Below are 20,096 nucleotides of genomic sequence, written 5' to 3' on the forward strand. Positions count from 1 at the left end.
AACAAGTATAAATCAAATGGCTCACTTGACAAGCACAAAGCAAGGCTCATGGGAAGAGGATTTGTTTAGAACGAAAGGGGTTGATTATGAGGAGACCTTTTTCTCCACAGCAAAATGGGCTACCATTTGGACTCTCTTTGCCTTGACAACTCATAATGGATTGAAAGTCCATCAAATGGATGTAAAAACTGCTTTCTTGAATGGTGATTTGAAAGAAAATGTTTTTATGTCTCAACTAGAAGGTTTTGTTGTGAAGGGACGGGCATAAAATATGTAAGCTTATCAAATCCTTGTATGGCCTCAAACAAGCACCACGAGCCTAGTATGAGAAATTGGCTGAGCATCTTCTGAAACTAAATTTCAAACACTTTGATTTTGATGATGCAACTTTATTTGTCAAGAAAGTTGGCAAAACTGTTTTCTATCTTGTGGTGTATGTAGATGATTTATTGATGATAGGGAATAATGAAAATTATATTGCATCCATAAAGAAAGAATTGAAGAAAGGATTTGAGATGATAGATTTGGGATATGTTCACTACTATTTAGGTATTGAAGTAACCCAACATCAGAAATACATTGGAGATTTGTTGAACAAATTTGGCATGACTGTATGTAATCCTTTGTCCACTCCAATGAAACAAAATATAAAGCTCACATCTAATGAACGAAATGAATTTGAGGATGCAATTAAGTACAAATGGCCCGTAGGAAGTCTTAACTACGTCACTACTGTAGAAAATTTATGATCTGCACCCCAATCTCAGTTTGTAATTTTGCAATTGTTTATTTTACCCAACCCACATGTTTTTTCATGCTGATATAATTTTTAGTATGCATTCATTGTAAACATTTAATGAGTGCTTCTACTATTTTTCACATTTCCTAACAGGTGTAATTAAATTAAAATTTATGCAAGCATTCAAGCATGAGAGACACTTATTTTTGGTCAAGGTGACCCCAGAAAAACCCCACAGCCTTTTGGGGAAAACAGATCTTCAAAGGATGATTTTATTGTTTGAGAAAATTAGTCTAAGTACATAAAATTAACCAAAGTACCTATCTCTATCAGCTGAAGCATTTAATTCAATTTCTGAAAGTTTGTGCCCACTGAAAATAATTTCCAGATTTACAAATTTCATGCCCAGAAATGCTGCCTTGATATCAGTGCCAAATTTGTGTCGAACACAGTGCAAACTCACTGTTGAAATCTGTGTTGTAGATGCCTTGAAATTCATGCCTGAAGGTGCCTCGATTTCTATGTTGGAGGTGGCTGTTGTCCCTCCATTTTCATGCCAGGAAACTGCCTCAAAATCAGTGCTGCCTGTAGCAGCAAACCTGAGATTTTTACCTTGAAATTTGGGCCTAAACAACGGAGGAATAGTCCTCGAATTTTGTGCACAATAGCCTCAAAACTCATGCCTCTTCCCTTGATTTTTGTGCTTCCCCTCGATTTATGTGCTTCTCCTTGAAAATCATGCTTCTCAATGGCTGCCTCCTAGAAATTCATGCCTCATTTCTCTTGCAGTAAACCCTCCTTGAAGATCTCCTTTTCTCCTCTCTTGCTCTCTCAGTAATCTCATGAGTGAATAAATGAAGAATAAAATCTCCCTTTTCCTTTTATTTCTTAGAAAAAATTGAATCCCTAAATCTAGGATTCAATGGTTGAGATTTAATTTCCAAATCTCAAGATGTGTGGTTGAGATCACTCTTTCCAAATGACCCCCCTCATACATTGGCCCCATTACTTAAAAGCCTCCTATTGCCCTTTTCAAGTTGTATACATTTTTCTAATTTTCTCATAAAGTGATTTTCTCTACTCACTTTATAAAGTGCAAGTGACTTTAATATTAGAAAAATACACTTAGTACTTTACATATAAAGTCACTTTATAAAGTGAAAGTGACTTTAATATTAGAAAAGTACATGGTACACCACTTTTAAGTATCTTTTCCATCCATGACATTAATATAACTCATAAATGTCACCAAGATAAAAGTCATTAATGTGTTTACTAGGCTAAAAGAGATAAATGCCTAGTAACACCTCTCCTTGGTATTATTTTCAACACTCCCTCTTACCGAGGAAGGTGTTTCTCACCACTCCCATCTTGTCTATGAAAAAGACATGCTTGCCTCTTGGCAAAGACTTTGTGAAAATGTCTGCTACCTGCTCATCAGTAGATATATACTTAAGCTCCACGACCTGTCGCTAAACCCAGTTTCTAATGAAGTGGTATCTGATCTCTATATGCTTTGACTGATGGTGAAACACTGGATTCTCAGAGAGTTTAATAGAACTCTAATTGTCACAGTATATCATTGTTGGCCTTAGCATCTCTGACCACGTAGTCCATGAATCATCTTGCGAAGCCATAATGCCTCACACCTTGCCTGACTAGTTGCCATGTACTCTGCCTATGTGCTGCTCAATGCCACTGACTTCTGTTTCCTACTAAACCATGACACAACTGCCGAGCCCAATGAGAAACAACATCCAGAAGTGCTCTTCTGGTCACTGACACTGCCAACCCAATTTGAGTCTGTGCAACCAATCAATTTGACCCCATCACATCTGACATAGTCCAACCCATAATCCACTGTACCTTGCAAGTATCTCAACACATGTTTTGCAACCACCCAGTGTACTCTCCTGGGCTCCATCATATACTGACTCAATGTATTGACTGCAAAACAAATATCCGGTCTAGTGTTGACCAGATACATCAATGAACCGATCAGCTGACGATACAAGGTGGGATCCACCAACTCAGAATCAACATCATGTAGCTTCTTCCAGTTGTTGATCATAGGAGTAGCCATAGTCCTGCAACCATCCATATGGAACCTCCTCAAGAGATCTCCTGCACACCTGCCCTGACCCACAAAGATGTGCCCATCCTCCTGCTAAACCTCCATCCCCAAGTGGTAATGCATCAACCCCATATCAGTCATATCAAACTCTGAAGCAAGATATCTCTTGCAATGTTGGATGAGACTGTCCTCCCCTGTAATAAACAAGTCATCCACATACAGTACCAGAATGAGTGGATTGTCACCTACCAAAATAAAGTATAGGTTCGGATCTGCATCACTCTTCTGGAAACCCAGCTGCTGCAAGTAGGCATCTATCCTCTCGTACCATGCCCTCAGTGCCTACTTCAATCCATACAAGGCTTTCTTCAGCCTACATACACGAGAATAACTCCCATGCAACTCAAAGCCCTCAGGCTGCTCAATGTACACCTCCTCCTGTATAACTCCGTTGAGAAAGGTGGTCTTCACATCCATCTGGTGAATCTGCCATCCCATCTCAGTTGCTATAGATATAACGACTTTAATGGAAGTATAACGAACAACCAATGCAAAGGTCTCATAGTCAACTCCCTCTACCTGGGAGAACCTCCACACCACAAACCGAGCTTTCAACTTCTCAACACTGCCATTTGCAACATGCTTGATCTTGTAGAGCCACCTGGAAATCACAACTGACTTCCCATCAGGACATGGCACTACCTCCCAGGCATCATTCTTCATGATAGAAGAATATTCCTCCATCATGGCATCCTTCCATATCTGCTATCTAGCGGCCTCCTCAAAACAAGCCGGCTCTGTATCTACAACGCCGACCACGAAGCCACCCAACCTTTCTAGCGTTATGCTCTCCCTCATTGCCCACTTGGGTCTCCCCACTGCCTCGTGAGCCTCCTTCAGGGTCTCCTGAAGCCATCTTGGCGTCCTCTTCCCTGCAGTAGTCTCATGTCGAGGTATGGGAAAATCCTCATCCGGTGCCTCTCCTCCTAGTGAGGAAGGCTCTATACTATCCAAAGGAGATCCTGAAATCTGAGATACTATGCCCAGAGAACCTGCATCAGGTGATCCGGTACCAAGCAACGCTATGCTCTGTGAACCTGTCACCCTTGAAGAAGGTGAAGCTCCTGATCCTAGTGTACCACTTGATGCTCTTGAAACCTATGGTGTGGCTCCTTGTTGCTCTACCTCATCAATCTCTCGAGACCTCCTCAAAGCCCTCACCTCTTCAAATCTCACATCCCGCCTCAAGACAATCTTCCTCTGTGCAGGGAGGTATATGCAGTAGGCTCTGCTGGTCTCGCTTTAACCCATCAGTGTACCTCTCTTTGCTATGGGTTCCGACTTTGTCCTCTTCTCCTCAGGGACATGTGAATATGTAAGGCACCCAAAAATCCTGATGTGCCCAACTTCCGACTTCTTGCCGGTATATATCTCTTGAGGAGTCTTGTTCCCCAAGACTCTGTGTGGGCTCCAATTTTACAAATAAACAATAGCGTTAACCGCCTTGGCCCACAAGAAGAAAGGTAAACTCTGATCATGTAGCATCGCTCTAGCTGCACCCACAATGGTCCTGTTCTTCCTCTCTGCCACCCCATTCTGTTGAGGGTTATAAGGCACAATGAGCTCCCTCTTTATGCCGACACTCCCACAAAAGTCTCTCATCTCTATTGAAGTGTACTCTCCCCCATTGTCTGATCTCAACACCCTGATCTTCCTCCCTATCTGGTTCTCCACAAGAGCCTTAAACTCTTGGAATCGCCGGAAGACCTCATCCTTAGTCTTCAGAAAGTAAATCCAGGTCCTCCAGGAGTGGTCATTAATGAACATCACATAGTACTCGTATCCGCTCAATGAGACATGGGACATGGGATCACATACATCATAATGAATCAAATCATGGACACCTGCAACTCTACTATCACTACTCTGAAAAGGTGTCTTTGTATACTTTCCCTAAGCACACCCCTTGCACACATCATGATGATCATTTCTGAAGTCTGGAAACTCGTTAACCATCTCCCTCAACATCCTGAAAGCTCTATGGTGCAAGTGGGCCATCCTCCTGTGCCACAACTCACATAAACCACTAATACTGGTCTGAGCCACCATAGCTCGAAGAGGCTAAAACACGAGTCTGTATAGTCTCTTGCTGCGAGCTTCAATCAAACGACCAGACTTGGTACTGGATCCTCTAGGATACAATAGCACTTGTCCCTTTCGGAACAGTACCTCATACCCCCTGTCCTCCAAGATGGAAACTGATACCAAACTCTTCTTCAACCTTGGAACATAAAGAACATTTGTCACCTTTAGAGGGGGTAATGACTCCCTCTGAAATGATACTGTCCCCATACCTGTCGCCTTGACTTTGGAGTTGTCACCAAGCACAACCTCCAAGTCAATGTCATCCTCCAAAAGGCTTGTGAAGTGCTCTCTAACTCCGATCATATGGCAAGATGCTCCATTGTCTGTGAACCATGCACGTGAAGATGTGACATGAGTGGCTACTTACCACCAAAGCACACTCTGAGTTAAACATAGCTGCAAACTCATCCACATTTGTTGTAGCTGCAAATCCTCGTTTCTTTTTACCCTTCTTGTTGGGTCGCTGTATGGCATAGCACACTCTGAGTTAAACATAGCTGCAAACTCATCCACATTTGTTGTAGCTGCAAATCCTCGTTTCTTTTTACCCTTCTTGTTGGGTCGCTGTATGGCATAGTGACCCATCTTCCCACAAGCAAATCATTTCACTTTTCTCATGCCCTTCTCCTTAGCCTTTTCCTTCCCCTTATCCTGCTTTGCTCCACTAGAAGACCCCTTCTTGATCTTTTTTGTTCTCTTTCCCTTTGCCGCAAGAGCAACATTCTCTTCTTCATCTCCCCCACCACTCTTGTTGCCACTGTGCATGCTTCTCCCGATCTCCTCTTGAAGGAAATCATCCCACATCCCCTTCCATCTAGGAAAATGCTCTCTAGCCACCAAGCTGTGGATAAAACTATCCCACTTCTCAGTGAACCCCTCTAAAGCAATGCGAACCAACTGTTCCTCTGGAATAGTCTGTCCGATAACAATCAACTCATCTTTCACCTATGAGACTCTGGTGAGGAAAGATGTAACACTGTCAGTCTTGGTCATCTTGGTGTTGCGTAATTTTTGTCTCAACACTATCTTCCTGTTCTCATTAGAACTCTGGTGCAAGGAAACTAAGGACTCTCACATCTGATATGCATATGTCATCCCTGAAACATGAGGGAACAAATGATCCTTGATGGCATCTAGAAGGATCCTCTTTGCCTTCACATTTTTCTTAGTAAATTCTACCAAAAGAGCTGGATCAGTGGGTGGTTATACAACTGCTTGTACAATATCCCACACTTCCACCTCCTCCAGCAAAAGCATGATCCTCTCCTTCCATGGGCCAAAATTTTTAGCACCCACCAATCTGTTCTCTACTCTCAACCTAGTAGCCATGACCCCACAACCAACCAAATGAAGCAAAACTGGAAGATAGAACCACTCTCCCTTTGAACTGCTGAAATCTTTGGGTTTCTGGCAAAGTTTCAAAGGTATGGTTCACTGTTTGAAGACTTTGGTAGCTTGCTGTCCTCTTTATCAGCTGACTGAAAGTGTAGATCTGAGCCTCAACTTGGCTCAACTAAAGCTCTGATACCATGTAAAAAATTTATGATCTGCACCCCAACCTCAGTTTACAATTTGGCAAGTGTTTATTTGACCCAACCCACATGTTTTGTTATGCTGATATAATTTTCAGTATGCATTCATTGTAAACATTTAATGAGTGCTTCTACTGTTTTTCACATTTCCTAACAGCTGTAATTAAATTAAAATTTATGCAACCATTCAAGCATGAGAGACACTTACTTTTGGTCAAGGTGACCCCAGAAAAATCCCACAGCCTTTTTGGGGAAAATTGGTCTTCAAAGGATGATTTTATTGTTTGAGAAAATTAGTCTACTTACATAAAATTAACCACAATACTTATCTCCTTCAGCTGAAGCATTTAATTCAATTTCTGGAAATTTGTGCCCACTGAAAATAATTTCTAGATTTACAAATTTCATGCCCAAAAATGCTGCCTTGATATCAGTGCCAAATCTGCCTCGAAAACAGTGCAAACTCAGCCTTGAAATCTGTGCTGTAGATGCCTCGAAATTTGTGCCTGAAGGTGCCTTGATTTCTGCATTGGAGGTGACTGCTGTCCCTTGATTTTCGTGCCAAGAAACTGCCTCGAAATCAGCGCTGCCTGTAGCAGCAAACCCGAGATTTCTGCCTTAAAATTTGGGCCCAAACAATGGAGGAACAGTCCTCGAATTCTGTGCACAACAGCCTCGAAACTTGTCCTTGATTTCTGTGCTGCTGCTTCCTCAAACTGCGTGCTGACTGTCCCCTCGATTTCTGTGCTTGCCTCCTTGAAAATCGTGCTTCTCAATGGCTGCCTCCTAGAAATTCGTGCCTCCTTTCTTTTGCAGCAAACCCTCCTTGAAGATCTCCTTTTCTCCTCTCTTGCTCTCTCAATAATCTCATGAGTGAATAAATGAAGAATGAACTCTGCCTTTTCTTTTTATCTCTTAGAAAAAGATTGAATCCCTAAACCTGAGATTCAATGGTTGAGATTTAATCTCCAAATCTCAAGATGTGGGGTTGAGATCGATTTTCCCAAATGACCCCCCTCATACATTGGCCCCATTACTTAAAAGCCTCCTAATACCTTTTTCAAGTTGTATATTTTTTTTTTTAATTTTCTCATAAAGTGATTTTCTCTACTCACTTTAATATTAGAAAAAGTGAACTTAGTACTTTACACATAAAGTCATTTTATAAAGTGCAAATGACTTTAATATTAGAAAAGTACATTTAGTACTTTACACATAAAGTCACTTTATAAAGTGCAAGTGATTTTAAAATTAGAAAAGTACATGGTACACCACTTTTATGTATCTCTTCCATCCATGACATCAATATAACTCATAAATGTCACCAAGATAAAAGTCATTAATGTGTTTACTAGGCTAAAAGGGATAAATGTCTAGTAACACCTCTCCTTTGTATTATTTTCAACAACTACTACCAGACCAGACATTTCATTTGCTGTTGGAATCTTTTCCAGGTTAATGCAAAAGCCTTGTGAGGGCCATTGGTCTGCTACAAAAAGAGTTCTAAAGTACTTGAACCGAACTCAAAAATTTGGACTAAGGTGGATGACCAGGGATGCGGGGGAGTGCCTAGCCCCCCCAAATTCGCTCCCGAAGCACGATCCAAGCAAGAGCGCATCAGGAGTGACCCGGGAGCACGTTCCCGATATTACCTCCCCGCGGGAGCGAATTTCGGGAGCGTGCTCCTGCAAAAAAAACTTCGCTTCCTAGCTTTCTTTACAATTTTGTTTTTTTTTTTGTTTTGCTAAGATGTTCCAAACACAAATTTTTTTTGAAGGAACACGATTTTTTGAGTGGGGCAACTTAATATTCAAGCCTATGGCCTTAGTATTGATATGCAATTCATGACAATGTTAAATTCTTTAAGTAAAAGTGACATTCTCCTTTATCTTTCATTTTCATCCTTTTATTTAAATTTTTAACATTACCATGAAATGACTCGGGATGTTTGAGAGTGGTTCTGACCTCATTGGATTTCATATGGAGAAAGTAGAATTTTAGATCTCACTCAAAATCCAATAGATTTATCAGTGATTTAGGATTTCAAGATTGGGGGGATTGCAATGTTTCCATTGGATTTTGTCATGTACTAGGCTATGGAACTTGTATTTAATCAAGATCACCAAGCCCTCTATGTACATTGATGTTAGTGACATTGGTTGTCAAACTCCTCTATCATGAGCCTACTAAAAATGTACCCATCACTCAAACAAAATCTTGGCTTGACATGTTACGTTTTTTCTATCTTATGTTAATGCTTAGAGGGTGATATTAATGATGAACATCCCAAGATAGGCAATGATTTTGATGATATGTAGGTATTTGTTGCAACATGATTTTTTTGGATGCTAGAGGCCATCTAGAGCCTATTTGTTGATGTACTTTCGGTTTCAGAGATGGATTGCATTCGATGCTATTTTGGTTATGTGCATCCTTACATGCTATATAAATGAGAACATGTAATTTGTGGACCTATTGTTGATGAAGATTATAACTACTAGATCAATGATGTGATATGGTTTAATCTATGTCTTTATGATTTTTATAACGAATTCATCTTTTTACATGCTTTTGTTGACATATATGCATCAAAATATAAAAAAAAATATTATATAAAATTCGCTTCTGACCCGGGAGCATTTCAAAATGTCACTCCCCACTCCCACTCGCTCCTGCTTCTACTCTCGCTCGTACTCCCAAGCAGCCATGTGGGTGACTTCAACTTGATTGGATATTCTGATTCAGAGTTTGATGGAGATAAGGAAATTAGAGTATCTACTTTAGGTTATGTTATGAGTCTTGGATTAGGAACTGTCTCCTGGAGGTCACACAAACAATCAATTCCAGCAGATTCTACAACAGAAGCAGAATATGTGGCAGCTGCAGAAGCAACCAAGGAGACTATGTGGCTTAGGAAAATTCTTGAAGACTTGTAGGTGAAACAAGTGCACTCTACTCCTCTTTTAATTGACAATACTTCTGCAATAAAATTGGCCAAGAATCCAAAATTCCATGATTGGACCAATATATCAATACAAATATCATTTTATTCAACATCATGTTGAAGCCAAGAATATTCACCTATGCCATTGTTCCACAAATGAGTAGATTGCAGACATCTTCACTGTAATATCCCTGATTTTTGTGAGTGGAAAAATTACAAATGAGTTTGCTCAATTTTGGGGATATTAATAAAAAGTGGGCAAATATTACCTTATTAGAAAATGGCAGCAAAATATTATTTTATTAGAAAATGGGCAAATATTATTTCATTAAAAAAAGGCGGTGAAAGTCCCTTAGTGGAAAGTGCCCCCCACTAATAAAATAACCTTTTGAGAAGAGAATCTGGAAGCTTGAGGAGACTCAATGAAGTGTTATAAAGGAGGGTGGACGCATTTACTATTCATTCTATTGTTTCCTATGATTTCTCATTGCCACTTAAGATAAGCCCAAATGAGTTTCAGATCGATGATTTCAAGTGAAATTCCTCACCCTAGTTTCGTTGGATCTCATTGCTACCCAAGCTAGTCTTTTCCAATTTCAGTGGACTCTCTTGCTACCCTAGTTGGAAATTTCATTTCCTGGTTTATTACTAATCTTTGTAGGAGAAGTTTGGAAGAATTTGATTTTTGCAGGAGAATGAAGTTCAAGTGATCAAGCCACATAGAGAAGGTTGACTTTTCCTCCAGCAGTAAGGCCGATTTTCCCAGAAGGTTCAGCAAGATAGGGGCTGAGTTATTCATCTTGCTCCCATCTGCCCAAATTGAAGGATATGTGGTACATGCATTTCCAGAATTTACTGTGTCAATAGAAGGGCCAAATTCTCCAGTGAGAGAGAGAGCTGAGTTGTCCCCACAAGGGAGGGTTGAAATCCTTCATATTATTGGCAGAACCCTTGTCCAGAGTGCATTTCTCCAAGCAAAGAATAGTTCAATCTTGCATTCCAGGAGGCTCCACATCAGTGTTTAAGCAGAGGCCACATTTCCCTTTTTTGTGAATAATTCATCTTCGTTAGCAACCCAAGGAAGATGCCAAATTCTCACAAAAGCACACGCTGTCACAAGGATAATACCAGGGCCGAGTTGGTTATTCATTCATTCACATTATTCAGAAATTGGTTCCAGTGTTAGTGTGTTGAAGGGAGGTCAATTTCTTGCATATCAATCACCTTTCAAATTGGATATCAGTCAGCGAAAAAGGAAGGCCGAGTACTACTGGCAGTGGGCCGAATTTAGTGCAAAATTTCCAAAAGTTTACCCTAACTGTAAGCAGAGCTGTGCTCATAATATCCAGGGGTTGAGCTCTTGACACAGACCCTTATCTTCAGCAAATACAGATTCTGGGTTGGAGTATCTTCAGCAAATTGGTGGCTGTAGCAGGCCTGGAAAAGGATGAGATTTCAGTTACTTATCTCTGTGCGTAGGGCTGAACTTGAGCACTGAAAAATACCTCTGCTTGTGGGTTTTTAAGAGGATGTGTTACATGTATTTTGGAATCAGATTTCTCACTGGAAGGGACTTCATTTGCTGCTGATGTAATTTTTATACATTTCTAAGTTTAAAATAAAGAGATGTGATGAGTAGAAGTCTTCCATATGGATATTTTATTTAATGTTGCTGGTTCATTCAAGTTAAACCCTTAAAATCACCTAGAGCAGTATGCATATGATGTGTTTGACTAAACTCTTCATTGAAAGGAATTATTAAAACTCAGAAATCTCAGTAGTCATTTTTGGGATATTCCTAGAGGGGACATTACATTCGCCAAAGCACTTGGAAGAGAAGAGTTTGAAAGATTCAGAATGATGCTTGGACTTACAAACACCCTTTCAGATTTGGGGGGGGGAGTGGGGGGAATGTTGACACCTAATCGTCCGGGATTGGGTGAAAATTTGTAAATATGTATTTAGAAAATACGAATATGGAAAGACCTTGGAAGGTGAATCCCAAGGGCGACTATTCAAGTTTGTATTTAATTACTTTCCACATTAATGAAACCAATTTCATTCGAGGAGTTATCTTTCCTGTCCTGACAATTTCCATAATTTTTGAGCAGTTTCCTTTGCTCTATTTGTCGTAACAAGCATTCCATCCATTTATTTTAATATACCTAACTTATTCCATAATGTTATTACGAATCTTGAGTGCCATCCCTGTTCTCCATTTCCACAAATTTTATGAATTGCAGGTACTTGACTGCTAGAGGTGATGGAAGTTTATTTAGTACAGTATAAAAAAGGGGGAGTTGATGGCATTTATACATTTTGTTGTGGTTTTACTTTTTGGTTTTCCGTTTTTTTGTTCACATTCATGTTTTTTCCATTTGGGAGTTCTTTTTGATTTTTTCTCGTAGATGGTCATTGCATTTCATTAAATTGCCAATTTTCAATGAATTGATTTGTTCCTCAGAAAAAATGATGAATCTGACCTGTAGGTGTTCGTAACTACTTGCAAGTGTTTGGTTAGCGGTTCTTGTGGTGGTTTTAACTTTTAAGTTGGTATCAAGTAGAGTAAAGATCATTTTAACAGAGATGTGAATTTTACCTCGAGTGCATTTCTAACTTTGGCTCAGTTTGTTATTCAAAAGAGAAACACTTTTTCAAAACCATTGGATTGTAGTTAAATATTTTCACAACCAGTGCACTGAAGTCTGAAACTTCTAAGCCCTTACTATTGACAAGATTATTGCCTGTCATTTCCTTCACCTGTATGATGTGTACTACCATTTTCATGTTTTTTCCTTTTTGTTTTAGACTATGGAGAAAATACTTTAGGTTGATATTTATAGCTATTATAAATGTTATAAATTGGCTGTGACTTGCAAAGCTCATGGGATGAAATTGTTGAGTCAGAGTAGAAGGGTATTACAATTCCTGATGGAATGGAAATGTATTTAGTTTAAAGTTGCAATCTTGTTTCGTAGTATTTGTTGACAAATTTGAAAATCTGCTTTAATTGATTTATAAGATAAAGCAATCTCTTTTGAGATTATAATACAAGCAATTTTCTTATCATAAGTTTCAAAATTCAGGTACTTGAACTTCTTAAAAAGAATCCTGAATGTCTATCAGATTTGGAATCATCTAAAGAAGGCCGTGATGAAGCTGATATAAATGATGAAGTGCACTACCTGATTCGAGATCTGGTGATGCATATTCATGAACAGGAGCAAGACCTAAAGAATAGCATTTTGGTTTTCCTACCAACATATCGGTCCCTGGAGCAGCAGTGGCTGCTTTTAAGACATTCTAGGATGTGTTTCAAGGTCCACGTTCTTCACAGTAGCATTGATATTGAACAAGCAACAAGAGCTATGCAAATTTGCCATTCTTATAGAAAGGTATAAAAGCCATATTTCCACTGCCTTCTCCTTCATACTGATTATGGTCATATTTTGCTGTTTAACACATTTCTGATTGTATGCTAAGTCCAGAGGAGGTTGATTACGTAATTACTAGTGAAATCATAAGTGCATTTTGTATGTTATAACTTATATCCCTTTTGTGTCGAGTTTCTTCTTGTTTGTTTGTTTGCTTGCGGGTTAGGAGAGTCTCAGCAGATCACTCCTGACTTCCTCCCAGGTTTTCACAGTCAATCTCTCTCAGACCTGGATCCCACCTTGTAACATTGTCAAACAGCATACTGGTTCCTTCTCTGTGGTCAATGTTTCACGAGGGATATCCTCATCTGTGTCCTTTTTTTCAAAGAAAAATATCATATATATTCAAAAAGGGAATATATACATGTCTCGGTCATTCATCAGATCAACTAATGAGAATCAAAATCTATCATATCAGCATCAGGGTTCATTATCTCTTTTACTGACCCATGCTTCCACTACCATCTTTCATACAATACCTCAGAAAAAAGATTCTTTTGTCATTCTAGCACATCAGCAAAATGAAAAAAAGGAGATACCAAAATGGTTTCCATGGATTCCACCTCTGCTCCATGATTGAATTTATAGAGGCTGACCAAACTTGTATGCAGAGAGAGTGCTTCCTTCGACAAGGCATCTGCTTCTTCATTTAGCTCACAAAGGATATGGCGATAAGAGATCCATTCAAGTGCCAGCAACCTGTTGAATGTCACTTAAGAGTGGCTCTAATGCAGTGTTGCTCACAGAGGCTCTCAATTTTTCCAATCAATAACTGACTTTGAATCGCCCAGCTCTTGAATCCTTTTAAGATCTTTTTTGCGAGCAATTTCTGTTCTCATTTCCCTTTCATTTTTTATTTTCCTATTTCTGTAACATTGTATTTAATGTATCATGCACCATTTAATTAGTTTGTAGTAATATTCTCATTATTGATCAATATTATTTCCAATTAAACAGCAATAAATTCTATTCCTGTTTTTACTTTGAATTCTAATGCAGGACTGTAGCAGGCCAGAAGAAGATATCAGCTTCATTATCTTTCATGTTATTAAAAATTGACTCTGTTGAGATGGAATGTTCTGAGAAAGGAATGAGTGTATATTGTATTGTGATGTTTTCCTGTGTATTGAAAAGAATATTAATGTAGCAGTTCTTATGTATAATGCAATGAATGGTAAAGGGTATGAAGAGGGAGATATATTAGTAATTTGCAGAAAAAGGATTTTTTAGTATGGTAGACGCTGGAGTTTGATACTTTTCATACAGGTAATACTTGCAACAAACATCGCAGAATCTTCTGTGACCATACCTGGGCTATCTTACGTTATTGATTCATGCCGCTCATTAGACATATTTTGGAATGACGACAACAAAAAACATGTGCCACATCTGGTTTGGGTGTCAAAATCTCAGGTATATACAGCATTTTTTTTCTTAACTGATATTTTTGTATGAATGCCTTGTGAATGCAGCATCTATTTGTGAAATGTTGACAGTATCTTGTCCAATTCCATATTCCAACTGACAGGCAGATCAACGCAAAGGAAGGACAGGCCGTACATGTGATGGTCAGGTCTTCCGATTGGTTTCACGGCATTTGTTTGATAGTTTTGATAAATATGAAAAGCCAGCGATGCAAAAGCTGTCATTGAGAAAGCAGGTTCTCACGATTAGCTGTGCTGCATCAAAAGCCATGAATGACCCCAAAGGTAAGGACATCTCTTGAAATGTTCTCAAAGATCCAAAATTTTGAAGGATTGTGACATTTATGCAGAATATATTTCATGTTTGTGCATTTTATAAACTAGACTTTTTTGACACATGAAGTCTTTACTTCATTATCACCTAGCAGGCTATTTTTCATGCAATTGTTATGATCTGAACTTGAAAACAAGATTGAAATTAACTAGTAGTGAAATTATTTTATCAAAGAGATAATGAATTTCCTACATGTCTCATGCGTAAGGTACATGCAGTATGTGGGTAATGGTCAATGGGTCATGTATATTTTTACAGAAGGTTTATTTCTTACATATTATATATTGTCCATAGGAAAGACAAAAATCTATAGCAATCATAGATGTGCGAAAGCATTCATTGAACAGTTTTCTCAACTAAAGATTTTTAAAGATTGGTCAACCACCACCCTATACCCGCAGTTTTATATAAATTCACATTTATATAGAAATAGATTGATTAGCATGCAATTTCACTTAGTTACACTCTAGGATCTTTCGTTACAAGGGGAGCCTCGAGAGAAGATGAATTGTGTTTTGATAGCCTATTTTGTCCTATTCTGTGGATGTGCAGTCATAGAACATGGCACATGTTACCTCTCAAACTCTCACTTATGAACCAGCCAGATTCATGACTAGTGCCTATCCTATGCTGGGCAAATTGGAGTAAAAATGCATCAATCTAAGAGAGGTGTTTTACGAATGATTGAGGTAAAGAGAGATGGTATACATGCCACAAATCAGCCTTAACTTGTTGTAAAATAATGCAGAAATAAACCTGGAAGGTCCCTACAGGTGCCACATCAAACTATGCTATGATTTTGTGTTCTGCAAGGAAGCATGAGACTAGAAACCAATGTTACCAGAATCGGAATCAGCAATAAATCAGCGAGGAAAAAGAGCAAAGTGTTTTAATTGGACCAGGAAAAAATTGGTGAATTAAAAAAAATGCATAATATCGATAGATGTCCAAAATATCATGAATGAATAAGTATCTCATATATTGTATGAGTCTGAGTCCAAACATGATCCAAAGTACCGAGTCATGACTCCTAACCAATGATTACATAGAACTAGAAGCATCTGCTTCTAAAAGTTTTCAAAATATTGCATACTAATCAGTGAAAAAAGAACTAAGACTCTAAGAGTGAGAATTAGAAGCGATTCCTCCCACTCCTTCCCCTGCTTGACTCTCAAAATTCTCCAAGTCATTTACGCTTAAAAGAGGGTCCTCCTCCAATTGGACCCAATCTGCTGCATTTGTAGTATGCAGATCTATCTCTTCAAGGACGATTGTTGAATGATCCAAACCTGTCATTTTCATGAAACATGGAAATGTGAATTGAAGTTTGAACTTTAAAGTGCAAATCAAATTATGAAACCTTCAAATCAAATGCAATTATGCATGACTAAGCCAAGCCTTTTGTTCCTTAAGGCTTAGTGTCTCAACTCTCACCTAGTATTTGCTTGCTGCGAAGTCGTAGATTATAATGGACAAATACAAGGTCATTTAAGTGCTTTTGTGTCAATCGGTTGTGCTTCTTAGAATGTATATTCTCAAACATGCTCCAGTTGCGCTAAAAACCTAGAGCACTACATGATTGGTTTAAGATTCAAATGGCGAAATTCTTTAAATCCGGCATATCAATACCAAAGTTTTGCACCAAACACCTAGCAAGTGGCAAGGGTTTGTGAGTAGTAAATACAGATCAAAGATGATAAATACTAGAAAGACAACAAAATTTAATAAAACTTTTAAGTTTTTAACGCTCAAAAATAAGAAAATTTAATGATTTGATGATGCCTTCAAGCCTCAAAGAGTACTTGGCAACATATTAGTCCTTTCTCGTATAGTACTAGAATAGGAAAATAATTTGGTTGACACCATATAATCCTGTAGCTGGGCAAAGATGCGGCTTTGAACTTCTTGATCACGGAAGTGCCTTTTAATGCATGTCATTATTCCTTTGCCAACCTCCCCATCTTCATTAAATTTGTTCTTATCATAAAAATACTATGGGTTTAAGAAGTACCCAACAACATGTAAGGGGAAATGCAATTGCCTATGCCAACATGCATCAATAATGTCCCAAATAGGCATATACTTGGCCTCCTCATTCCCATATTTTCTTTTGATGGCCTTGTTGACCACTATGTGTCAACTACCCATAGCAGTACACCCCCTTTTTTCAAAAAAGGGATTGCACCTAATCAATGTGTCCGTGCCATTCGACTATCGTCATCAGCCCGATCATGTTATGTTGTAAACCCAGTCTACATGTGTAAATTGCATATAATCTTAGCAGATCTGTATCATGTATGTAATTGCCTAGGTAAACCTAATTTTCTAGTGATGATCTACATTCCGGAAGGTTTTTTGTCTCATTGATCCATGATTGGCAGAGTTTTCCTTCAGCCTAACCCCAAAGTCGGAATGGATTTTGTCATTAGAATCTTAGGGGAATCCTAGTGTGCTTCAAGTCTATGTAAAAGTAATTTGGAAATAATCCTAACTATTTGGTTAGGTTATTGCAAATTGCTTGATCTGCTAGATTATATTTGTGTCGCAGAACTGGGTGGTCTATGAGGGTCTATGTCAAATGGGTTTTCCCCCTTGAAATGTAAAAATTTAAAAATCATGATGTAAAGTGCCTTGAGGGTTGGAAAATAATTAATCCCCTCATAAGTCCTAGGTCCTAGGTATTTTTTTTCCAAAGGCTAAGTTCGAGGGTACCAAAAAAAAAAAAATTTAAAAAATAAATAAAATAATAAGTCAAAGTTTTGAGGAAATAAATGCAAAATTTTAATTTTTTTAATGCATTTAAAATTTCGACGGATGAGATTAAAAGAGATTTTGATCCTCATCGACGGTCGAGATCACTTTGACATGGATCACTCGAACTAGCCGTTGGGAAATTTTTCTTTAAATAGGGTGTCAGGGGTCATTTGAGATCATTCGATCTGGGAGTCTTGTGCTAAAGAAAGCTCTCTTGTAGTCATTTTTCATGTGCAATAAAGAAAGACTTTGGGGTTGAAATCTTGCTGGTGTTACTCTTCTGGAAATGCTGTAAGATGTTTTATTTCTGTGCATGATTTTAATTTCAGCCATTGATGATAGCTTTATGAAGAGTGATTTTAAACACAGGTATCTTGTTTAGTCGCTAGGGTTTGAATGGTAGTTAAATTTCTGAATATGATGGCAGGTATCTCCATTAGATCTGGATTTTAGTATCGTTTTCTCTCTCTTTGTTAATGGTTAAATTAAGCTGTGCAGGAAATCCTTGATTTTGAGTTTACTGGGCGTTTGGGGTTTCTTGTGGAATTTCTACAGGTTGATTGGCTGCCTGGTTTTTCTGGAGCAGAAAAAATTTCGAATTTGTTTTTCATTGTCGTCTTCTAGAGGATTTCAGAATTATTCTTTATTGTCTGATTTTGGGTTTTAAATTCTTCAGACCTGGAAAGAAAATTTTCAAACAGAGTTTTGGGAAATTTCTGGGTCTTTTACTGTTGCCTGGGGTTTTAGTTTCGTTGTTGCAGATAAACCCCCGCTTCATTTTTCCATCCCCTCCATCCCACTCGAAATTCATCTTCACTTGCACACATACAACAACGAACAAATCTGCGTCTCTCCACTTGCATTTTCCTCCAACCACGCTTCCTGCTCAACCCTTTCACTTTCTGCTCCACCCTCTACCCTCAGCCATCTCCACACTGCTCCATTTCATTTCATCGCTGCTTAACTCCAGCACCTCGACTGCCATTTCGTGCACCACCCTGCTGCCAACGCTTTTCCAAATCCGCATTTGTCCCATCTCTCTGCATCCTTATCCACGCTGCTCACTTACCCTGCGTTCTGCTAGTGTATTCAACCTTCACGTCCAGTCCTTCACCTGTCAAGCAAGCTCATCTCCCTCACTGGCCAAACTTCTCCATCCACCAGCGCTGCTAACCCTCAGACGCGTTTTTTTTCTTTTTCCTTTCCTCGCTCCTTCACGCAGCTACTGCCTTCTCTTCTACGCATTCCCTCTCGTTTCCCCGTAGCGCCTCATTCCATTTCTCCTTTGTGCGTTGCCATCATCGTTCTCTTTCCCTTGCTGTTTGAAGAGCTCCATTCCTGCCCCACGTCTTCTTCTCCCATCCACGCAGGCTTCTTCCTATCGCTCCATCGTCGAGCTGCCAGTCCGCGCCATCCCTCCTCCGTCCCTCCTCATCAAAGCGGCTCCTCTATGTTTTCATTTGGATGCCCTCATCTCCACGCAGCCTTCGAAACCCATCTCCGCTGCCTGTCTGCGTCTGCATCGAACCCCATACTCCTCGCTCGAGCTCCTCATGCCTTCTATTTGCCGTCCAACTTACACATACGCATAAACAGTAAAGCATTTCGATATATATATATATATATATATTTTTTTTTTTTTTAATTTTTTTAATTTTTTAATTTTTAATTTTTAATTTTATTTATGTATGTGTTTAGTTAGGGTTGGCATTTTTTCGATCTTAGGACTTAGAGTTAGCTTCAATGATTTTTATTCAAGTTTGATAGTTCACTCTCTCATAGCGTATATTTTTTTATTTTCATTAGGTGTTAGTTTTAACTAGACTTTTTTATTATTTACCTTTTGATTTTATTTAGCTTAGGTTTTAGTCTTAGAATTAGATTTTTTTTAGTTTAGTTTAGTTTTATTTCTTTTGATTTTAAAATAAATAAAATAAATAAAAAAAAATAAAAACAAATAATAAAAATTTAAATAATATCAAAAGATATAAAAAATATAAAAATATAAAAAAGGCATAAAAAGTTAATTGTAGGGTTTGATTTATTTTTGGTTTAGATTTTCATTTAGGCTAAAAAAAATATAAATAAATAAATAAATTTTAAAAATTGAAAATTCCTTTTGGCGTCTTTTTTTCTTTTGTGGTATCAATGTTTCACTTCTCTATAGTTAAATGCACTTAAATGTTTATTTAAAGAGTAGCTATCTGAAAGTGGTGATTCATTTTACGCACTGGTTAGCATTTTGTGGTCATTCAAAGTATTATATCTTTTGAAAATTTAATTGCTGAAGCATTGTTAAAGTATTGTGCATGTGATGAATATCGTGCATCTATCTTTCGTTATTGTTTGATTAAATGCTCTTATCGTATGCCAGACACTTCAGTAAGTATTTTCAAGCTATTGTTAAAGGGTTTGTTTCCATTTCTATTTTCTAAGCAACAAACTAATTACTCGGTTTTCACTTCATCTAGCGAAGGCATTGGTCTTAAACATTTAAAGATTCAACCAAAATTTTAAATACCGATCAAGTGCTTGTTTTCCCCGCTGTGTCTCCCAGGCCAGCTGATTACCAGTTGGTCTTCTTTTATCCCATAGTGTCTACCCCCCTTAGCCTAGGGAGACGGATTAAACGGAGAGATTGGGGATCAGGGTGACAACCCTTTGTTTGAGCATTGTCGTGGTGCTTAGACACTACGCGACAACATTTTTTGGCGCC

General features: G+C 38.5%; 1 protein-coding gene across 2 annotated transcripts in view; it reads left to right on the forward strand.

Moving 5' to 3' along the window:
• Window positions 1-20,096, forward strand: part of LOC149239681 (zinc finger (CCCH type) helicase family protein) — a 319,676-nt gene that overhangs the window by 80,948 nt on the left and 218,632 nt on the right. For both annotated transcript variants that reach the window (XM_089373483.1, XM_089373484.1), the window contains exons 5-7: window positions 12,521-12,829; window positions 14,135-14,281; window positions 14,397-14,577. In XM_089373483.1, the coding sequence (XP_089229609.1) occupies window positions 12,521-12,829; window positions 14,135-14,281; window positions 14,397-14,577 (637 nt within the window). The remainder of the gene's footprint in view (window positions 1-12,520; window positions 12,830-14,134; window positions 14,282-14,396; window positions 14,578-20,096) is intronic.

This window comes from Pinus tabuliformis, chromosome 8 (genome assembly GCF_031772625.1).
Source record: "Pinus tabuliformis cultivar Carrire ecotype Pingquan chromosome 8, CPIR1, whole genome shotgun sequence".
NCBI lineage: Eukaryota > Viridiplantae > Streptophyta > Pinopsida > Pinales > Pinaceae > Pinus > Pinus tabuliformis.